This window comes from Ricinus communis, chromosome 7, assembly GCF_019578655.1.
Source record: "Ricinus communis isolate WT05 ecotype wild-type chromosome 7, ASM1957865v1, whole genome shotgun sequence".
NCBI lineage: Eukaryota > Viridiplantae > Streptophyta > Magnoliopsida > Malpighiales > Euphorbiaceae > Ricinus > Ricinus communis.
In genome coordinates, this window is record NC_063262.1 from 4,812,983 (window position 1) to 4,834,725 (window position 21,743).

The 21,743-nt window shown below is 34.9% G+C and overlaps 5 protein-coding genes across 8 annotated transcripts; 2 read left to right on the forward strand and 3 right to left on the reverse strand.

The window, feature by feature from the left end:
- Window positions 1–495: 495 nt before the first annotated feature.
- On the forward strand, window positions 496–1,939 carry LOC8275933 (EPIDERMAL PATTERNING FACTOR-like protein 2). 2 transcript variants are annotated; one of them, XM_015727104.3, is made up of 4 exons: window positions 496–925; window positions 1,063–1,234; window positions 1,344–1,378; window positions 1,534–1,939. In XM_015727104.3, exons 2-4 carry the CDS (start codon window positions 1,114–1,116, stop codon window positions 1,783–1,785), a joined length of 408 nt encoding a protein of 135 aa, XP_015582590.1. In that variant the 5' UTR covers window positions 496–925; window positions 1,063–1,113; the 3' UTR covers window positions 1,786–1,939. The 2 variants fall into 2 exon arrangements, with proteins under 2 accessions (XP_015582590.1, XP_002531987.1); XM_002531941.4 differs by having other exon boundaries at window positions 513–1,234.
- A 2,741-nt stretch (window positions 1,940–4,680) lies between these two features.
- Window positions 4,681–11,240, reverse strand: LOC8275935 (cysteine desulfurase, mitochondrial). 2 transcript variants are annotated; one of them, XM_048377301.1, is made up of 3 exons: window positions 9,614–11,240; window positions 8,381–8,675; window positions 4,681–6,627 (listed from the first exon to the last, which is right to left on the reverse strand). In XM_048377301.1, the coding sequence occupies exon 1, from the start codon at window positions 11,105–11,107 to the stop codon at window positions 9,746–9,748; it is 1,362 nt and encodes a 453-aa protein (XP_048233258.1). In that variant the 5' UTR covers window positions 11,108–11,240; the 3' UTR covers window positions 4,681–6,627; window positions 8,381–8,675; window positions 9,614–9,745. The 2 variants fall into 2 exon arrangements, with proteins under 2 accessions (XP_048233258.1, XP_048233257.1); XM_048377300.1 differs by lacking the exon at window positions 4,681–6,627 and having other exon boundaries at window positions 8,088–8,675.
- Window positions 11,241–11,387: 147 nt separating this feature from the next.
- Window positions 11,388–14,695, forward strand: LOC8275936 (dentin sialophosphoprotein). 2 transcript variants are annotated; one of them, XM_015727105.3, is made up of 2 exons: window positions 11,388–11,646; window positions 12,200–14,695. In XM_015727105.3, the coding sequence occupies exon 2, from the start codon at window positions 12,238–12,240 to the stop codon at window positions 14,425–14,427; it is 2,190 nt and encodes a 729-aa protein (XP_015582591.1). In that variant the 5' UTR covers window positions 11,388–11,646; window positions 12,200–12,237; the 3' UTR covers window positions 14,428–14,695. The 2 variants fall into 2 exon arrangements, with proteins under 2 accessions (XP_015582591.1, XP_002531990.1); XM_002531944.4 differs by having other exon boundaries at window positions 11,416–11,646; window positions 12,204–14,695.
- Window positions 14,696–15,240: 545 nt separating this feature from the next.
- LOC8275937 (germin-like protein subfamily 1 member 13) lies at window positions 15,241–16,256 on the reverse strand. Its single transcript, XM_015727103.3, has 2 exons — window positions 16,072–16,256; window positions 15,241–15,933 (listed from the first exon to the last, which is right to left on the reverse strand). Exons 1-2 carry the CDS (start codon window positions 16,193–16,195, stop codon window positions 15,386–15,388), a joined length of 672 nt encoding a protein of 223 aa, XP_015582589.1. The 5' UTR covers window positions 16,196–16,256; the 3' UTR covers window positions 15,241–15,385.
- Window positions 16,257–18,540: 2,284 nt separating this feature from the next.
- On the reverse strand, window positions 18,541–19,736 carry LOC8275938 (germin-like protein subfamily 1 member 17). The gene is made up of 2 exons (XM_002531946.3): window positions 19,546–19,736; window positions 18,541–19,255 (listed from the first exon to the last, which is right to left on the reverse strand). The coding sequence occupies exons 1-2, from the start codon at window positions 19,667–19,669 to the stop codon at window positions 18,708–18,710; spliced, it is 672 nt and encodes a 223-aa protein (XP_002531992.1). The 5' UTR covers window positions 19,670–19,736; the 3' UTR covers window positions 18,541–18,707.
- Between the last annotated feature and the right edge of the window lie 2,007 nt (window positions 19,737–21,743).

The window sequence follows — 21,743 nt, forward strand, 5'->3', positions numbered from 1 at the left end:
TTGTTTTTTGTTTTTAAGGTCCGGTTGAGGCCCGGCTGAATTTTGATTGGTTACTGCAAACAAGATCTGATTGGTCGAGCCTAAGAATGATACACAAAAGAAATCAATTTGGACCACATATATCATATGGCCCGTGATTAGTTCCAGGTACAGCCCACAAGGACGGTCAATAAAACCAGTCTATAAATATTCAAAAATGTTAAATATATATAGATAAATATAAAAATTTTGCAGGGGGCGTATCACATGGGATAACAGTGACATGATTGAAGAGAGATACGAGGAGGAGAGTACCTGATCTCATTTCTGAGTAGCTTCAGTTCCTTTCTTTACTAATTACTTCCCTTCTCTTGTCTTCGGTCACCAAAGATGCATAAATAAAATAATAATATATACCTGATGATATACATACTTACATGTTACTTGTATCATATTTGGCGTGATAAGGTGGCAAAGCTACAGCCAAATATTATTATAATATAGTATTATATGAATGAATGAAAGCGATAACCCAAAATATTCACAGCTGTAATAAAATGTCAGTTTGTGGTGAACTTGTCTCTCTCTCTCTCTCAATATCTGTTATGGAATTTCATGGTGTTTTTCTTTTGCTGTTTCGGGTCTTTCTTGTTTTTTTATCTTTCTATCTTTACATCCTCTAAGCTAACAGACCCTAATACACTACTATTTCCCTTCCTTTTCTCTCTTTCTTCTATTATTATTATTATTGTATGATCTATCATTGTTGCTTTGGTTTCTTTGAGGCTCAAGGACCAAGGTTTTAGCTTCTTTGCCTCCTTGGAGTTTCTTTTTCTACTTTCTTCTCTACCCTGTCCCTGCACTTCCCATTTGTCCTTCTTCGTTCCATCACCTCAAGAATTCAGAGTTTTGAGATATATATAATTTTGGAGTTATAGAGGTTTATGTATGTCTCATTCAATCACTGATTTTCTTCTTCTATTACGACGCACTTTCCATAATTTTATATGTTAATCATCATTCTCTTCTTATATATAATTTCGCTTCTCTTCTCTTTCGTTTTCACTTCTTTCTTCTCTACAGAGTTTGAACTTCAAACTTTTCCATATTGCACCTTCACTTCTACTTTTGAGAATGGGTTGTAGCGACTGTACTCATCACAGTTTTTTACTGTGTCAAAGACTTGGCTATGTTACTATTTCCTTCATGTTTCTCTTGATTTCCAGCTCAACCCAAGTTAGATTCAAGGCAGAAGGTAAATGGGTAGCCTTTGAATTGTGGAGTTTCTGGACTTGAAACCCCAAAATATGTTACCTTTTGCAAGCTTTAAGTGAGATTTTTTGTTTCTGGTTTTTGTATTGCAGGTAGAGCAACTCCAAAATCTGCTAGCTTTTCTCAGGTAAGCACTGATCACGTTTTCCAATTTTTTCTTAAAAAGACTTCTCTGAATTCTATTAGATATTCTCTAATAGCAGTTAACAAGTCATGAAAATTGATTTGTTAAAGTGTTGGTTAATTATTTATTGATTTGTTTTTGGGTTTAATTTTGAGTAGACAGTAAATGAAGAAAAGATGTTAATGAGATCTCAGATAGGGTCAAGGCCACCAAGATGTGAGAAAAGGTGCAGTACATGTGGGCATTGTGAGGCTATCCAAGTGCCAACAAATCCTCAAATTAATCACGGGAACAGAAACTACTCAAGTTCTACTTTCTCCAATGTTGCTTATGCAAGAGGAGATGATGCTTCCAACTATAAGCCAATGAGTTGGAAATGCAAATGTGGAGATTTAATCTTTAACCCTTAATTAAAAAATTTTGTTGATTATTGTATTTATATTAGGTACTTTAGGTGTTCACAACATAATATTATTTTGTTATTATTATTATTGTTTTGGTTGAAGAGAATGTACAATACTAATTATATTTAGAGAAGATTTTCCGTCAATTTTTCCTGCTTTATTTGCCTAGTGTGCAAAAAACATGGTTTTAATTTAGAATATTTATTACTCCCTTGTTGTTGCTATTCTCTTTTTTACTTATTCCCTGACATCTTTTGAGCTTGATTTTTAATCAGTCATGTTTTTTCATTTATTTATACATATTGATCTGAAGTTGTCAAATGATCCTGCGATCTTTAATAAAATGTCCTTTAAATTTTACCAAATGATCCAATGTTTTTTTTTTTTCTCTTCATATATGCGAGGAGTCTTTCTACATTAGTAGTGCAATGCAAATTTTAAATCAAAAGTGGAGTATCTAATCTATAACAATTCCGAAGGAGAGGAACAAAGATTTTCATAAAGCTACCACATTTCACATCCCCCCTCAAGAAATAAAATAAAATACAGTAAAAAGCAAGTTAAATAGTAAATAACTAAAATATATGTTCAAACAGTTGGCCCGATTCACTGGCAATAGACCCTTGTCCAATTGCCTGGTTTCGGGTGTGAATTCTTAGTATTTTCTTGACGTGCATGAAATCACATTGCTAGTATCAGTTTCTCAAACTTCCCCTAAATGGTGCTACAATAGCTTTGGCAGCTACCAACATAACTTGTACTAATGCGTTATCAGGTGTAATTGTGGGTGGCCTTCTTTCTTGTGAGTATGTCTGATTCTTTCTTTCTTTCTTCTTGTTTTGTAAAAAGTTTTTCTTTATCGTTCTTTATGCGTACATGGATTCAGACACATTAATTATCAATTCAATGTTCTCATTTAATGTTACTCAACTATTGCATGCTAAATCATAATCATAGTGCTAGTATAACTTAGTGAACACCAGTTATAGAAAACAATGATTGATCCTGCATGGAGTTTAACTACTGAATTTTCTTCTGTAAACAAGAGAAAAGATTGTAATCATAATACGACGACCTGACCAGTCGGTTAAACGCAGAAACGCACAGGTACTTGTAAGTGTAGAGAAAAAATCCTTCCTTTCTCGGCCAACAAATACTCAATAAATGCACTGCTAACAGAAAGTGTGAAAGGATTGATGAAAAAGAGAAATCAGTCAATCAAGTGATTAGAAGGATAGGCATGTCTACATATTAAACCTCTCCAATGATCCAGAAAATAATAGTTGGGTAGGGGTGTTGCTTAGGTTGGGACTTTCCCCTTTGGTTGATCTTTTTTAATCTTTTCTCATATAGTCACTACCTACAAGAACTCCTGCCTGCATCCTCCTTGTTGACAGGACATAACAGGAGCAATAGGGTAACACAAAATCAATCAAGACGAAGAGTGAAAGTATAGTCCTACTGAATGACCACACTTCACAGAGGACATAAGAGTGAAAATGAAAGGGATGGGTTAAAAAACAGCAGAACAGTTCACTAGTCTATAGCCCCAAAGAGAAAGTCGGCTGTGTTTGTTCTGTGAAATGATGTATATCTTGCTCCACATGTATGCGTGATGGGTATGACGGTGCTAAGCTTTCGTATTGTTACCTGTGAAATATGCCTTCCTACTGCCAACTTGTATATTCAAGAATTATCTTTTTTAGACGTTGGGACGAGAACTGAACCACACATAATAGACCGACGAGTAAATTTAGTCTAACTTGGCTACTCCACAGGCCACACTATTGCACCTTAATTGGATAAAGGTGCGACACCGAGAGGCTAATTCATATTTAAGTTTCATAATTACTATGTGTATTCAAATAAAAGAAAGTACGGGTAGCAGTTAATAGGATTTGAGATGTGAAATTAGTATTTGTGATACATGGATAAAGTATATATGCGGATACCCACTTAAGAAAATAGAAAAAGAGAATAAGATTAGTGTCAGTGTTACTAATGTAAATTCTATTTCTTTACTTATTTAATTTATATAACCTTTTACAAATTTGTTGGGATCATATTGGTTTATGATTTATTTGCATATCTTTTGATATAATATATGTTTGTATTAGTAAATTCTCATATTAGATTTATGATATATTATATTACTATTATTCTTATTTGTAAGTTACAATGTCATGATGTGAAAGTTATGACTACCATGACTCATGAGTTAGGGCGTACCTTAGACGTCAGTTTCTTCTATCCAAATTGAAAAAGTCGTTTTAAAAAATATCAAAACTAAAATAACAAAAAATATTTAGTACCGAATCGAAAATATTTTACTAATATAATACGATGTCTTAATAATAATCAAATTAGAATTGTACCAAAATTCAATATATTGTTTCGATTAGAATTGAATCATAAAATTAATTTTATTATTAATAAAATATGAATGAAATTTTATCCTACATATATAATTTTTTTAAAGAGAAAATATATACATATATGATAAACTAATTTATTAAACTGACTAATTTGTCAAATTAAGAAATTAAATCAATACATTACGATACCATTTATGTTTGGTACAATTTCAATCTCTTACATTTTAAATAGGACCAAATTTGATACCATACATCGATTCTCCTTCGTGATAACCACACCGGATCTATTCATACTTAGCCTATTATGAGTCTTTTAAATTTATAAAATTTTCAATTGCTTGCATTTTAGAAATAATATTTTTATCCTCTTAATATAATATTATGAAACTTTTAGTTGTAAGACCTTTTTTTTTGAAACTTTCAGTTGTATCTACTGTGTAATATGCAATGTGGAGTTGCTCTTTTATAATTGATCTAGCAATAGAGATAGAAAATATTTGGATGAGATACCATGGATAGTGAAATATTAAACGAGTACATACTCATAGCAGTAAATAAGAGGGTCCGGTTGTATCCCTAATTAACTGTCACCTATATGGTGGTTGATACAAGCAACATTATTACGATATGATGAACAATCATTACCACCAAACTATTGCCTCTATCAACATTGTCAAACCTATCTACTGATTATATGTAGGCTCTGGGTCTCTTTTAATTAATATATATTTACTTACTTTTTTCTTCTCAGTCATCCTACAACACTAAGATCAAGGATGATAAAGCTATTATCAAGATCAGAATCCTTTGCCAATAACTGAAAGAACCTAAAAAGAAGAAAAAAAAAAAGAAAGGAAAAAAAGAAAAGCAGTACTGTTATGTGCTCAGATTAAAAGGACAAGCTTATGAACATCTAAATAAGCTCATCTTTTAACAACCTGAATCGAGGTAAGGCACCCCATTGTCACCTTCATCAACACTCGGGACTATACATAATTTGCGATTCATTGGGAAAAGATCAAATAAAACGTGGACACCACCATCACTACTTATTAGACCCCAATATATCAGTCACGTGTGCCCATAGAAAAACTTTTGAAAAAAGAAGAATGTTGGTGCAAAGGTCAAGGCAGGACAGACTGAAAAAGCTGTTGTCTTCTAGCAAAAGTGAAAAACGGATTCTGATTCCCGATGTCTTTTGGACAATGTTTACTGTGCTGTATTCCAACAAACACAAATTGGAAGAGAAAAAAAGAAAAAGAAAAAGCGCAACTCATGGACAAATATACTATCCTGATCATCGCTTCAAGCAACAAGTTATCACACGATTCCTATCCTTTTTTTTTTTTTTTTCTGATGTAAAAATAGTCTGATAGGGCATTTTCGTGGGCCATATTGCCTTTTAGAAAGGATAAGATGATCAGATTCTTGAAAAAACTAGGCTTGATGTGGAACAACACAAACCTAACAGGAGGGTGCTTGCAGTACTTGAAGCCAGTTGATTTTGCTTCTGCTTGTGCTGTCTTCTATGATCTTCTGATGGAACCTAAGAAAAAGCCATATATACCGGAAAGAAAAAGAAGCTCGAACAAATTAATGAAGTTCAGATATGCTTTTTGAGCAGAACAAATTTTTGGATAAAGACGTAAGAAGAGGCTTCATTTATTTAGATTTCTGCCTGCAAACTAGAATATCCTGATCATCAACCCAACCCAAGAAATTATTAGTATGCACGTGCCGTGTGGTAGGTTAGAATTTTATTTTTATTTTTTAATGCAAATAAGGAACATAATAACGTTGAGCAGCAGAAACCAATAGGTATCTACTTTCTCTTGTTGTAAATTAGCGACTAGCTAACATGTTGTCTCGTCGAGTTTTTGGCCAAGCTAGCGAGTTGGCAGATATGAATGTCGTTCGCCAGAAGCCAGCAAGTTGCAAGATTTAAAATAGGGGTGCTCTAGGAAAGAAAGAAAGAAAGAAAGAAAGAAAGATATCATGGTACAAGATATAAGTCATGATATCAAGCGGAAAAAAAATATGTATATATTATAAATGAATCATATAATAATCATTTCAAACAGAGTTTGTTAGAAAACTTGGAAAATGCCTTGAAACGTATATCAGTCAGCTGCTTGGTAAGAAACAATAGAAGGCATCGAATGCAGATAGGCCAAGCGAAACAAAGCTCTCAGATTAAGGTATAACGACCCAAATTGTGGTTCTCGCCACCACCACTTCACTCATGTTATACATATAAAATCAATTGAGATTACCGTGGTGTGGAAGCTTAAACAACGAACGGGCTCTCTAGATCTGGACAAACCCTCCGCAGATATAACCCTGATTGCTCAGTGCCAAAAATATACTAAATGTGGCACTCTTTTACAATGAATCACTTCACATTTCTTGCAAGTTATATGCTAGACGATTAACATGATGCTAGGATGCTGCTTGAGATTCCTTTACATTGTTCCTGGAAGAACTCGTTTACAATGGAAGGGTAATAGATTTGTCTATCCTTGTAAAGCTTCATGAATATATCTACTGCAATCGTACTCGATTCAGATGAAAGAAATTATAAAGAAAATAACCTAGTGGGTTAGCATCTGATTGATGATAAAAAAAAAAAAAAACTCAGTTGGCAGGTCAGATGACTCCATTTACCACATCTCCTACACAGGTATTAATGGCAAACTGCAACTCGTAATGATAGGCAGGAGCACCTCATATTGATGATGGGATGAGTTTAAGAAGTGAACCAAGAATGGCAAAATGTTCTGGATAAATCTCTCACAAGACAAATCAATTAGCAGCAAAGAACTCAAAGCAGAAATGGCACCTTATACATCTCTGTTTTTTTTTTGTTTTTTTTTTTTTTAACTTTTCCCCACCGCATATGTTTTCTCGAATTCCATTGTATAGGGATGAAAACGAAATAAGGAGTTCAGGGAGCGAAAACAACACAGCAGAGGGAAGAGTCCATAGAAATACGTTCAGGTCGTAACACACCTAACTTCGATGGGGCTTGCAAAACAGCATTCAGAACCTAGAACATCTACCAAATTAGAACATCTACATATCATTGAGGTGGTGAAGCCACCCATACAAGATTTTCTTTTTCTTTTTTGAACAATAAAATTCATTAATGATCAGCTCTTAACAGAGCCAAAAGCGGATCAGGATGGGTGGCAATCCAGCATCTAGGAAGAGAGCCCTTCAGAGTTGCCTTAGCCGCCCAATCAGCAATCCGATTACAGGATCTTTTTTCATGGATAACTGAAACAAACTAAAACCACTAATCCTGTCCAAAATACAAGTTGGGTATTGTCTTTCATCACCACTGCACCTAGAGGCATGATTAAATGAGCAGGACAAAACTCCATTGCCATCTGGCTATCTTAGCAAGATATAGATAACAACCAGCGATTGCCTGAAATTGTGTATGACATACTTGTGAGGCACATCAAATTCCCCAGTTTTCAAAATCTGAAGCCTACTTTGAACAGTAAAACCTTTCACCTTAGAAGGGAGGAGATTGGAAGACGCGGTGGCAACCGCCAATCTAGTCGGTCAGATTCGACCTAGAGCAAAAATGACAAAAAAGGGAGCCAACAACTGACACTGGCAAGCAACCCAACTAAAATGACAAGAAACAGACTTAAAAGGGGGATATAGAAGAACGCAGATGAGGTAAAAGAGAAACTATATGAGACAGGTAAGGGAGAGATCTAAGACAGATCAGGATTAGCAAAAAGAACATGGGGCTACCACCATCAAAGGATGCCGATTGTGGCCAAATCTTGCTTTGAAAGGAAAATTTTCTTGGAGGGAGAGGATAGTAGACCTGAGAATAGATTCAAAAATCCCTTATCCAGCAAAACTTATCAGTATCAAGAGCTTACCCATAGGAAAAAACAAATTTATACAAAGACATTTACGTAAAATGCTTCCAATTTTTCTCTCAATCACTAAAAATAGATACAAAATTTCCCCATCATACGAAGCTATGCAATCTTTTCTTCATTAAAAATGCAAAAGAATTTTCTTTATTTCAGAGAAGATTCATCTCTGAAAATAAGTAAGGATTAAAAAAAAAACCTGAGGAAGGTGTGGGTTCACTTCTCAGCCTCCAATATGCCTCAATTCCCGATGATAAAAGAATGCAAAAGTGGTGACACAAAATATCTAGTGTGAATAGGAGCTCAGACAGATGCTCAAGAACATACCTTTCCCGTTAACTCCACACAAGCATACAATATCCTTCCACCAGCTTTAATGCTCAACTGGGTTTCTTCATGTTAGTACAGCTCTTCTGTTAGCTCAAACAGGTTTCATTTCAAGCATGAACAGAACTGGAAGGGTACATATGAGGCCAATTTCAAGTTTTGCACACTGATACTACATAAGAAAGAGACATCAGCAATCCTCTTCAAGAAAAGGAACCTCAGCAAACTCCTTCAAAAAAGTTTCGCACAAATCCGTCGTTCACATCTCATTATCAATTGCAACCTGCAGCTCTAACTGTTGGACACAAGTGAATCACATTTTCTATCTGGCTCCTGGATTAACTAATGCATAGCATACTTATATCAAATCCAAAATTTCAAACAGCTTCTTTCCTCCAAAAGATCCATCAATGATATGCACTAAAACAAGTTCTCTAATAGGGCAACTTATTGGAAAATTACAAACCACCATAGGCAAGATATATGAAAATCACAATATAAGTTCCTAAGTCACTCCACTAACTTATTGACTATGCAAACAAAACAAAAGGTAAAAGATGCATGGAGCAATCAATATCAAGTTGAGACTTAAGTATGCATGTACCACTCAATATCCAAAGCCCTAAATTGAGTTGAGACTAGTGGAAACAACAAGATTTATCTTTCAGATATTTGCTTTAAGTTTATACAGCTATAACTCACTCTCTTACTTGATTTTGGCTTAGCACTATGGCAGATTACTTTTGGAGGAAGAAAGAAAGGAAAACAAATAACAGTGATAAGAAAAGGGTGTCTGTTGAATCCAGGAACAAGAAAACTTCATATGTGATGTTCATCGGTAATTTAGATGCATTCCCAGTTCATGAACATATCTAACTTTTGCCAAAGGATCTTACATATTATTGCTACCATTGCTATATAGATTCCTAACTATTCAAGGAGACCATGTATATACTATATACAATCCATTCGTTTGGCTAGTATCATAATGAATATAGCAAATGTTTCAGCAGAACACCATAACAGAAATTCACAAAGTACAGATACAATATATAACTTTTACATCAGCACTATAAGCAAGCCTTATTATTCCTGTTGTCAAATTATGGTATGCTCATGCCTAGGAAAAGATAACTTCATCTAGATTAAGAAGATAACTAACACCAAAATTTTACCCTAGATAAACTAGGAAACTTCTCAGACGCATATTTAAAGATAGCACTGAGTAAGAACCTGTATGATAACCCATCTACGATCATGCCCTTAGGCAGCTCCATCTCACTGAGATATCTACATTTGGAACAAGAAGCATATTCGAACTGCCTAGCTGGCTCACATTCATAGCAGATCATCCTCTGCTAGCTGTTAATGTTGTGCCCATTGGATCTGCTTAATATCAATCCCTTCCTTGACCATCTCGTACAGCGGACTCATTTCCCTCAACTTCTCAACCTGCTGGACTGTAAGCTCAATAGCCCTATCAATCTCTGCCTCAGTGGTAAACCTCCCAATCCCAAACCTAATTGAAGTATGTGCCATATCCTCATCGACTCCCAATGCTCTCAACACATATGAAGGCTCCAAACTCGCACTGGTACAAGCACTCCCACTTGACACAGCCACATCCTTCAATCCCATCAATAAACTCTCCCCTTCAACATAGGCAAAAGAAATATTCAAATTCCCAGCATAACGTCTCTCAACACTTCCATTCACCACAACCCCATCAAGTTTCTCCTTAATTCCATTCAACAACCTCTCTTGCAAATCTCTAATTCTCTTATCATCATATCCCATCTCTTTCTTGGCCAATTCACAGGCGGCACCCATACCAACAACCAAAGGGGTAGGGACTGTCCCGCTCCTAATCCCTCTCTCTTGTCCACCGCCATTCATTTGTGGCTCAACTCGAATCCTTGGCCTCCTCCGCATATACAAAGCACCAATGCCTTTCGGACCATAAATCTTATGTCCACTCAAAGACATTAAGCTAACATTCCATTTATCCACATCAATGGGAATCTTTCCCAAAGCTTGGGCGGCATCAGTGTGAAACGGGACTTTAAATTCCTTACAAATTTTACCAATTTCCTCCATCGGTTGAATCACACCAATCTCATTGTTCACCGCCATAACAGAAACAAGCCCAGTATCAGCTCTAATTGCATTTCTTAATTTCTCTAAATCAACAATACCGTCATTTTTCACAGGTAAATAAGTTACCTCAAAACCCTCCTGTTGTAAATAACGGCAAGAATCCAATACGCACTTATGCTCCGTCTGTGTTGTTATCACATGCCGTTTCTTTTCTTTGTAAAACTTCATTACTCCTTTAATTGATATATTATTCGACTCCGTTGCTCCCGATGTAAAAACGATTTCTTTAGGCGACGCGCCGATTAAATCGGCGACCTGGGAACGGGCGGTCTCGACGGCAGAATCTGACTCCCAGCCGTATAGGTGAGTTCGCGAGTGAGGGTTACCGTAACGCGCGAGATAATAGGGAAGCATAGCGTCTAAAACCCTAGGGTCTACTGGTGATGTGGCTTGCATATCTAGGTATAGAGGTCTGGCAGAAATTTTCAAGCCTTTTACTGTTACGATTTCTTCATTGTCATATGGTGAGGTAACGGTGGCGGCTGCTGCGGCGCTGGTGGAGAGGTGGCGGCTGCTGGTGGTTTTAGAAATGGCACGGCGGACGGTGGAAGCTAGAAGCTTCGAGGCCATTTTTTTTTTTTCTTTCGGTTGGGTTTTGCGATATTTTTATTTTGTTCTTTTATTTCTATTTATGGAGACTCCGAAGGGAATTCTAGGGTCACCGACTAGTGGGGACATATGGGGACACGTGGTGTGTTTCTAGCCTCAAAGGCGTAATGTTTTGATTCATCTTTGCTGGGAGTTAATTTAATGATGCGATAATGATTATTAATTAAGAGGTGAATTTGAGAATAAACGACGACGTGGTGATGTTGTTTCTCTCTATACGACACCGTTTATATGGCTTTGAATGATGGTAGAGAAGGAGTGGGTTTGAGTAAAACCGAAAACCTTTTCTTTTTATTAGATGAAAAGCACGTATATATAAAGAAATCGGCATTTCTGGCTTTTCAATCAGTACGCTTCAGTTTCCTTTATCAGATCCAATCTAAGTAGAAAGTTTCGGCAATTTCACCAGAAAGATCAAAGTCTGTTTATTTTTGGGCACATTGTGATCTTCAAATAGAAAAACAAAAAAAGTCTGCTTTTTGCAGTTATTGAAGATTCAGGTGCCTCTGTTTCCTTTTTTTCTTTTCTGGTTTAGTATTTCTTTTCTTGTTTTGTAATTTTTATGGAATTGGGTTTTGATTGGAAAGCTTTCTTGTTTATGTAAAGAGTAGATCCGAACTTTTGTCTTTATTACGTTAGGAAACGCTCTCTGCTCATGCATTTTTATATTTGTGTTTGTTTTGTTAAAAATGTGTTATTTGCTGCCAATGCATTGGTTTTTTTATTGTTTTGACTGAATTTCGAAACTGATGAATGTTAATAAATTTCTGTTATTTATCCTTAGTTTTAGAAACTCTGTTTTGGTACTTTGTTTTCTTCTTTCAAATTTGATACTTTTATCTGCAGATCAGATTGTTTATTGCTTTATTGTTGCTTGTAATAACATGAATGTGCTATTTATATATTTGTGACTTCCTTAGATGTATTATTTCCTACTTTAATTTGGTAAATTGGTTATGTCAGATCTGTACTAATTTCAGCTTAGGTGTATCAGTGGTTTTATTTACCATGTTACTGCTTTAGCCTAGGCAATTAACTGATATTTTCTGTCAGGCAGGTTGTTGGAGGGGACATATTGTCTGTGGTTTTAAATGATGGTCCGGTCGTCACCACGTAGGAACCAAAGATCAAAAGGTTTCAAGGTGAAGCATGCAATACAAATATGTCTTCTGCTTGGTGTTGGAATCTGGCTGCTTTACCAAGTCAGGCACTCTCGTGACAAGAAAGCAGCATTTCAGGACAGCCCGAAAACTGGGAATGACATTGTGAAATTAGTAGGGAGAAAGGGTCTTCCTGAAGTTGAGGAAATAATTATTAGAGATGCGAGGCACAAGGAGGAAGAAGAGGAAAGCAAGAATGATGAAGAAATTAAGTCTGATGATAACGTGAAAAATGTGGATGGAGGTGAAGAGATCCAGGATCCTTTTCATGATAAAACAGAAGAGGGAGCTGAGCGGAGGGGAGATTCTGTAGACTCAGAGAATGTAAATGAAGAAAGCAAGGAGAATATTGGTGAAGAGATACAGAGGGAAGATAGCATAGATAGCGTTGATCACAAAACTGAGAGTGAAGAGATCAAGGAGATTGTTAGTGAAGATCAGGTGACTGAAGAGAACAAAGGGAATGATGGTGTTGATAAGGAGAGCAAAGAGACTGATAATGAACAAAGGAAAGAAGGGGAAGATAAAAGCAAGGATACTGAAGAGACCATGGAGAATAGTAGTCAGGATAAGGAGAATGAGGAAAGTAAAGAAACAGAAAGCCAATATAAGTCAACTGAAGAGAGCCAAGAAAACACCATAGAAGAGAAGGTTAGAGTAGAGGAGAATGGAGGAGGGATGATTAAAGAAGTTGTGGAGGAAAACGTGACAGAAACTAAAGTGAGAGAAGATAAGGAAGATAAAACTGAAAATTTGGGCTCAACTGAAGATCAGGTTACTGATGGTCACAGTAAGGAGGCAAGAGAAGAGCATTACAATGGGGATGATGCTGCCAGTGCAGTTGTCCATGAATCTCAAAATGTTGATGCTCAAAATGTAACACCTGGAGAAGATAAAGGTAATTTGGAAAAAACTAACGACTCAGAACAGGTAGAAAACAAAGAGAAGAATGAGTCTGGCGTTGACAATAAAACTGAGTTAGTTGAAGTCAATCCCAATGAACTTCCAAATGCGATAGAACATGAACCTGTGGAAAAGAACAATGCTACAAATGTGACCAATGAAGAGGTTGGCAGTGAAAACAATAAACAAGAGCCCGTGGAGGGTTCCCATGACACGCCCACAGGAGCAACAGAATTGAATGAACAACAGCAGGCGGGTTCTAACTCTATTCCTGGTGCCTCAGAAAATATTGATTTAACATCTCTGGATATATCCAATACAACTCTGGTTCAAAATGAAACACCAGAAAACAGAGAGTCAAAAGGAGAAGAGTCGTCTGTGAACGATGTTGAACAAGTGCAAACAGAGAAATCTGATTCGGATGCCAGCAGCCAGCAATCAAGTTCAAATGCATCAACTTCCACTACTACCGAGAATGTTGATTCAGCTAATCAAGAATCATCAGATTCTAGCAATTCTGAGTCTGTCGTGTCTGGTGGGGAAACTGCTAACCAAAATGATGATGCAATTCAGGGAGAAAAGCCTGATGGTCATTCTGGAGAAGGCAATCAAGAAACTATTCTATCGTTAAACACAAACGAAGATGCTGATGCAGGGAAGAAGGAAAATATTGATTCTTCGGGCTCCCAAGAGAATGAAACATCATCAACTACAAATAGAAATGACGATGCTAGTGAAAAGGAACAGGTTGATTCTTCAGAGTCCAAAGAGAAAGATGCATCCTCAAACACAAACGACGATGGTGATGCCGCTGAGAATCAGAATGACAATGCTGTTCAGAGCAACACTGACAATGGTAACACAGACGACAACAATGCCACAGAAAGCAACAAGAATGATAGCAGCAATGCAAGTGACAAAACAGATTCAAGCCTAGAACAAGTTAGTTCATCTGAATCTTCAAAATCTCAAGAGGAGAGAGAATCTTCATCAGACACGAATAGCAACAATGATGACAGCCACAATGACTCGAACGATTCATCACAGAATGATTTGGTTGACTCTTCTGACTTGAATAATTCATCCCAGAATGATTCAGTTGATTCATCACATTCTTCAGTTTCTCAGGAAGAAAAAGAGGCTCGTACAGATTTGGATACCTTGCCAGAAACAGGAAACCAAGGGATTAATGCTGGGGATGCGGCAGCAGCAGAGTGAAGTTTCTACTAGGTTATAGTTTGACCAAAACATATTTTCGTCACTAAGATTTTGTTTGCTTATTCTGCCTGAGATAATCAGGTAAACTTGTATGGTCCTTTATTCACGCTTGTGCATTTATAAGAATTATAGGGTCTAAGGTATGTTATTGTCTTCTTATTCTACCTAAGAGTACATAAGTTAGAAAATTTATCTTTCCTATGTAGTAATCAGAGATCTATATTTCCCGACAAATTCTGTTATTTACTCGATGTTTTTATTTAGTTAACCATTTGTCCCGAATGGAAGTCCTTCTAGCAGTGGCAGGACATGCAGGAAGAATTCACCGACTGTCAGGATCTTTTCAATCTTAAAAGAGAAGTGGCGCCTTGCCTTTTTTCATAACATCTGTTTTAGCTTGGAAGCATAAAGTAATAATCAAGTCCTGACAACGCTCCAAAACCTGAAATGAACTTTTAGACTCCAGTTAGTACATCTACCTAAGCCTGAATGTGACAACTTAACCTCTGGCTTTTGAATTAGAACAGCACTGAAATAATATCTAGCAACTGATTTCCTTTTTTCCCTCCCTCTATTCTCTAAAATTGATTTGTGAACGTGCAATGTTTTTGAAGTAATTTCATACTGACTAACAACAGAAGATTAGGATGTAGACGGAGATGTTTTTCCTGCTTCATGGATTGTAACTTGATTTGATATCCCTTTTCTAGCACTACTCATTCCCAATATAGCACTTCAATTGTGTATACAATCGGAGGGGCTTTTAAAACATTGTACTCCAAAAAACAAAAAAAAACAAGTGAAAGGGAGCGCTTAACAAACTTGCAGTATTATATAGCACACTGGAAATCAACATACAGAGCTATAAAAGCATCTCATTATTAGCAAGTTACAACCAATGTATAATGATTAATACAAAATGGAAATGAAGCAGCAAGCTTTAATATAAGATTATGATCTAATGGTTGTTCATCCAGAATTGTTTCTGGAGATAGTTCACTACACTCTTGTCCACTTGGAATGCCTTTGTAAGAACATCAGGGTTAATTGGTGGATTAGATCCAAACACTGCATTTGCAATTGTAATAGCTCCTGGATTTTGGCTGCTCAATCCAGCAAAAGCAACCGCATTAGTGCTTCCAGTGTTGAATTGGAAGTGAATCATACCAATTGGAAACACAAAAACATCTCCCGGTTTCAATGTTTTTGTAATAAGGCGGTTGGGGTTTGACGTCACAAAGCCGACATAGAGGGTGCCTTCAAGGACCACCAGGATCTCAGTGGCACGAGGATGAGTGTGAGGTGGATTTAGTCCATACGGTGCATAGTCTATACGAGCTAAGGATATGCCAAGAGTGTTAAGTCCTGGTATCCTGTCAACGTTTAATAGTGTCACATTCGATCCAACTGGATTTGATGTGTCCCTAGGAATGTTGAGACCTGAAAATGAGAAATCATTTGCTGTTGCAAGCTTTGGGTCCTTGCAGAATTTCCCATTGACGAACACTGCATACAAAAGTTAACACTGTTAATTAACATCAACAACAAAACCTTATATCCTGACAGAGTAAAAATAGAACTGAATACACATTCCAAAACATTAAAGAACAAAAAGAAAAACAAAGAAAGAAAGAAGCAACACACCGCCATCCTTAGGATCATTGCTGGCAACACAAAAGTCCTGAAGAGGACTAGGATCAAAGGCCAAGGCAAAAGAGGACGACAGAGCCAGAATAACAAAAGCTACAAGGACATTAACTGCTTTCATATTGGAAGAATCAGGTTAGGCTGTCTTAAATAGCTTCTTAACTAAGGAAGTGCGTGCTTGAGCTATAGAAATCTTGCATGGGAACAAAGTGGTATTTATAAGTGGGAGTTATTGAATTATTCTTTGTTTTCTGCGTACAAGAAACCAGTAAAAACTTGCTTAACGAGTCTTTAATGACTAATCTTTTTGGTCTTGTTATTCCATGGACGAACCATTCTTCAACCAATAAACCACATTTTACAACATCTTCATCTTCCTCTGCTTACATCAATAAAAAATAGGCTTGGAACTGGTCCTTCTTTATATATCCATGTTTTCTTCTTTCCTTCTTTCAGTATCTATATGCTGTCCCTATAACAATTAATTAAATAGCCATTGCAGTTCGTTCATTTTAATTAAAAATAAGAAAATCACTTTTTTTTTTTCTTATCAGATGAGAATTCAAAAATAAATGTCATATACATATGTCTCACAGGTAATGGGTATAGGCTTGGGAATTGGAGCAAGATTAAATATTTTCTGGAATAGTTAACAGTAGTTTAAAGAAAATAATAATAATAATTGTTCACCAACCTAATTCTAGACCTTGTATATTCAACTAATATTGGAGATTATCTAATCTAATTGCTTTTAAGATTATTAAAATTTTATTATACGTATGCGGTGACAAGATTTGTGCATAAGAAATAGTCAATGATGGACCTGATCAAGACCTTAATTTATAATGTAGAATCCTTGTTTTTGGACATATAACTCATCAAAATTTGGTGAAGCATCGCCCATGAACATGAACGATAATTGAGATTCCGATTCTTTACTTGTTGGAAGTAAGATGATAACTTCATGATATATATTTTCCTATCCAATATTTTAATTTTGGCATGTATATGTATGTTATCAGACTATGAATGAGGGCCTTGATAAATGCTAATTAATGCATGATCTTAAATTTCCATGGAATTGAATGAGTGATAATAAATGGACTTGCAATCTCAAGATATATTATGCTTATGCAAAAGGCTAAATATATAAATAGATCCATGAATACGTTATATTTTTATAATTGTTCTTTCAAACTCAATTTTATTTCAATTGAATTTTTTTATTTCATGAGTTGTACAAGCATAAATCATTCTTCCTTATCCATTAAGCACCATTCTTCCTTTCCATTGCTGCTTTGAAGGCTCTCTTTTCTTATTATGAATGGTAGATGAGTTTTGCTTTAGGTTTGAATACAATCAAAATTCTGGATTTTGTTTAAGAACTAACGACAAAGTAAATAAAAAATGATACAAAAGAAAAAAAAAAAAAAAGAATTCTCGTAAGATTTCATTTCACAATTCAAATAGTATTAATAGACCAGATAAGTTGAATTCCTTTAGGATATGGTTTAGCTCTTTATTTGGTTAAGATTCAAGTATTATTAGAAATACTAGACTTAAAACTATATAAAAATATTTTCTTAGATAATTTATTTATTCAGTATATACATAAGATAAGATGAATAGAAGAATCTTCATTCAATATTGTCAATTTTTTTAAGTAAGTCATCAATTGGCACTATATGTGAAAAGGCTCGCATTGAGCCCAAGTCTCCTTGACTGAGGGGATTTATAATGACATCATTATCCCATATTGATTAAGAGTCAAAAGAATTTGGGTCTTATAAGATTAAGTACCACATCTTTCTCTTACAGGCTTTTTTTCTTATTAAGGGCGGACAATACTCGAAAAGCAGATTACGACTTAATCTATAGTGTTGGTCTATCATCATTGGAGCCATTTGTAGGAAGGCTGGCATCGAGCCTAAATCCCCTTAACTGGGAACATATGAGATAGCGTCGAGCCTAAGTCCCCTTAAGTGGGGACATATGAAGAGACATATGATGACACTATATCTCATGTTTGCTAAGAGTTTTTATTTGACGGTGGAGTATTGTTTAATTTTTTTTAGTTATTATTTTATATTATTTAATTATTTTATATTTTAAATATATGCTTAATTTATTAAAAAAAATAATTAAATCAACTTGAGAATTAATGGTTTTAAATTGTTTGAGAATATTCGATTTAGCGCATCATGACCATTTTAATGCACAAGAGCCTCCTTAACATTTCCATCCTAATTATTTGACAGCACTCAGTGATGTATGATCTTGAAGGGATTTCGTGGCCCTTCTCCTTTGTAAGAGCTCTTATTCGTAATAAGGATGATATTTATTGTTCAAATTTTTTATTTTCTTTTAGAATTAGTCATTAGTTCCAGAATTAGCACTCCTATATTTTGTCACTTCATATACAGGCCAAGAGGCATTCGCACACATTGTACTTAAATAGAGAGAGAGTGACAAACTGCAATGTATTATAATATACTGGAATTCATTATGGAGGCATAACATCACCTCCTTATTATGTTATCACACAATTGGCGTAATGATCAAAGCACTAACGGAAAGTTGCATGTTAAATATTATCACTCATAAATATTACTGCATGCATCTACGTTTACTCTTTAATGGTTGTTGGTCCAGAATTGTTTCTGAAGATACTTCACCACATTCTTGTCAACCTGGAACGCCTTGGTCAGAACATCAGCGTTAATGGGTGGATTGGATCCGAATACCGCATTTGCAATTGTGATAGCTCCTGGATTTTGGCTGCTCAATCCAGCAAAAGCAACCGCATTAGTGTTTCCAGTGTTGAATTGGAAGTGAATCATACCAATTGGAAACACAAAAACATCTCCCGGTTTCAATGTTTTTGTGATAAGGCGGTTGGGGTTTGATGTGACGAAGCCAACATAGAGGGTGCCTTCAAGGACCACCAGGATCTCAGTGGCACGAGGATGAGTGTGAGGTGGATTTAGTCCATACGGTGCATAATCTATACGAGCTAAGGATATTCCGAGAGTGTTGAGTCCTGGTATTCTGTCAGCATTTAACAGAGTTACATTGGATCCAACTGGATTTGATGTGTCTCTAGGAACGTTGAGACCTGAAAATGAGAAATCATTTGCTGTTGCAAGCTTTGGGTCCTTGCATAATTTCCCATTCACAAATACTGCATGCAAAGAATAACTTTATTAGCATCAACAACAAAAAATAAAATGGAATGAAAGAAAAGAAAAAGAAAAACGAAAAGAGTAATTTCACTTGAAAGTATAATTAAATTCATGTCTAAACTCGTTTTTTTTTTTTAAATGTTTGGTACATTAGTAATTTTGAAAAGAGAATAGAGCTGTTAAAACCTTAAAACTCTAATATGACCTTCAAAATTATTAGGCAAAACACATACTAATAATATACATTAAGAAAGCTATACGGAGGAAAAAGGGGAACATATATATGTACCAGCATCTTTAGGATCATCAGTGGCAACACAAAAGTCTTGAAGAGGACTAGGGTCAAAGGCCAAGGCAAAGGAGGAAGAGAGAGCCAGAATGACAAAGGCTGCAAGGAAATGAACTCCTTTCATGTCGCAGTTGCTGCTTAAGGTAATTAAGTTTTTCTATAACTTGACGAAGAGTGCTTGAGGTAGGCAGGGGGATGGAAAACCTTGCATGGTAAACAAAGGTATTTATAGATGCTAGTCATTGAACTAGTCCTTTATATTCAATATATTTTAAACAACTACTGCAGATTTGCTTAACTAGTTTTCGACACTTTTGGTTTTCTTATTTCCAAGGATGAACCATTCTACAACAATAACTCATATTTTTCTATTTGGGTCTTACATCATCTTCCAATGCCTGCCTCACGGCTTCGTGTTCTCTTCACTTGTTCTATTTAAATTGCTTTATTTTTAATATCAGATGAGAGTTAACAAAAAATGTACACATTTTTACAAGCCATAAGATATGGTCAATTTCTTCAACTAATATAAACAAAAAATGCATTTAAAGGAGATGTTTGAGTACAACCGGCAGTAATTAAACATATCTTAATAGACTTTTTCTATACAATGATCGATCCATGTTAACTAATCAATCCTACATGGGCAATTACAAGGTATGTCTTTGCGACATGGTCAATCCATTTTGTATTCCTTCAGGTTTTGGGCGCCGTCATAAGTAGAAGAGATATTCTTTCATTTGTATGTGTTATTGAACAAATTATCATTTCTTTTACCCCTCTTCATAGAGAGCTTGGACTGAGATTCATTCATAACCTGTCAATTGAAGATAAATTCCAATCTTTGTACAAGTTAATTTCTTCTAGGTTTCGGACAATGTCATAAACAAATGAGTATTTCTTTCATTTGTAAGTCATTGAACAAAGTTCCATCTTTTCTTCATGGAGCTGAATCTTTCAATCTTGGAAATAATTCAACACCCCAGTTAAATTCATAAGAATTTAAAGTTTTTAGACTCATAATTCTATAATTCTTATGAATTAAAAGTTTATTGTTCTTGATTAATGAAGTTTAAAATTTTGTGTTTCATGCTTGAAATTTCATTGTTCTTTTCATAGTAGGGATCACAATGTAGTTTCATAATAAATTAAAATAGTTTATTTATTTTAATATTATGAAACATGATAGTATGATTTTATCTTTTAATTATTAAATTTTATTTTTTAAAGAAATACTGAATATTTATACTAAAAATCACGATTGAAATAAAAATTAAATATTTCATATAGAAAAGTTAGAAATTTAATTTTTTAAAAATAAGAGTGTTTTATTATTAGAAAAGATTAATCAACTAAAGATTTTAATTTGAATTTATAACTTTAAATCTTATCTTTTGAATTTAGAGTGATATTTACGGAGTCCAAGGCTAAGAAATTTTTAAGAGTTATTTTTCTTACATATCTAAGTTTATCTTCCTCAAATTTAAATTCTTATGAATTTTAAATTTGACTTTCAATTATATAAAAGAACAATAGAATTTTGTAAATTTCTCACAACTTTAATTCTATCATTATTTTTCCATTAAAAAAATAAACTCTAGAGTACGATTTGTTTGTTCTCGCTTTTTTATCAAAGTACCTTTTATTCAGTCAGTAAACCAAATATGTTCACTAAGGGTATATTTAAAAGTGCTATTAATTATTGAAAAAAATAGGCTTAGAATTTTTTATTTAATATAATAAGTTTTTTGACTTTTTATAAACTATTTTTCTTAACCTGTTATAGAAAAAAATAAATCAATTTATCACATTTTTGCTAAATAAATTTTTTAAAATCAAAAAATAAAAATGGAAAAACAATTTTCCAACTGGAATGCGGAATACAGCCTAGAACCGGAGCGAATTGGGTTGTTTAATTTGTTGCACGCAGTTGAACCTTTTCTTTTCTAATTAACTTTGCTTCCATGGATCAATTAATAAGGTGAACCTTTTCTTTTCTAATTAACTTTGCTTCCATGGAACAATTGACAAGGTGAACCTTTTCTTTTCTAATCCATTTGCAGGAGAAAGCAAAGAAGTTATGTTTGATTTGGGTCGACAAATTTTAGTTATTCTGGATTTAATTAAAATTCATAAACATGATCTAAGTTTAAAAAAAAAATTATGAATTTTCAAAATTTTATTATTTGGATCAACCA

Bases quoted from the DNA above. Each gene is read 5' to 3' on its own strand.
- LOC8275933 (XM_015727104.3), top strand. From the start codon at position 1,114: ATGGGTTGTAGCGACTGTACTCATCACAGTTTTTTACTGTGTCAAAGA. The intron at 1,235-1,343 runs GTAAATGGGTAG...TTTGTATTGCAG, and splicing joins AGTTAGATTCAAGGCAGAAG to GTAGAGCAACTCCAAAATCT. The intron at 1,379-1,533 runs GTAAGCACTGAT...AATTTTGAGTAG, and splicing joins AATCTGCTAGCTTTTCTCAG to ACAGTAAATGAAGAAAAGAT.
- LOC8275935 (XM_048377301.1), bottom strand. From the start codon at position 11,107: ATGGCCTCGAAGCTTCTAGCTTCCACCGTCCGCCGTGCCATTTCTAAA.
- LOC8275937 (XM_015727103.3), bottom strand. From the start codon at position 16,195: ATGAAAGCAGTTAATGTCCTTGTAGCTTTTGTTATTCTGGCTCTGTCG. The intron at 15,934-16,071 runs GTGTGTTGCTTC...TTTTGTATGCAG, and splicing joins CAATGATCCTAAGGATGGCG to TGTTCGTCAATGGGAAATTC.
- LOC8275938 (XM_002531946.3), bottom strand. From the start codon at position 19,669: ATGAAAGGAGTTCATTTCCTTGCAGCCTTTGTCATTCTGGCTCTCTCT. The intron at 19,256-19,545 runs GTACATATATAT...CTTTGCATGCAG, and splicing joins TGATGATCCTAAAGATGCTG to TATTTGTGAATGGGAAATTA.
- LOC8275936 (XM_015727105.3), top strand. From the start codon at position 12,238: ATGATGGTCCGGTCGTCACCACGTAGGAACCAAAGATCAAAAGGTTTC.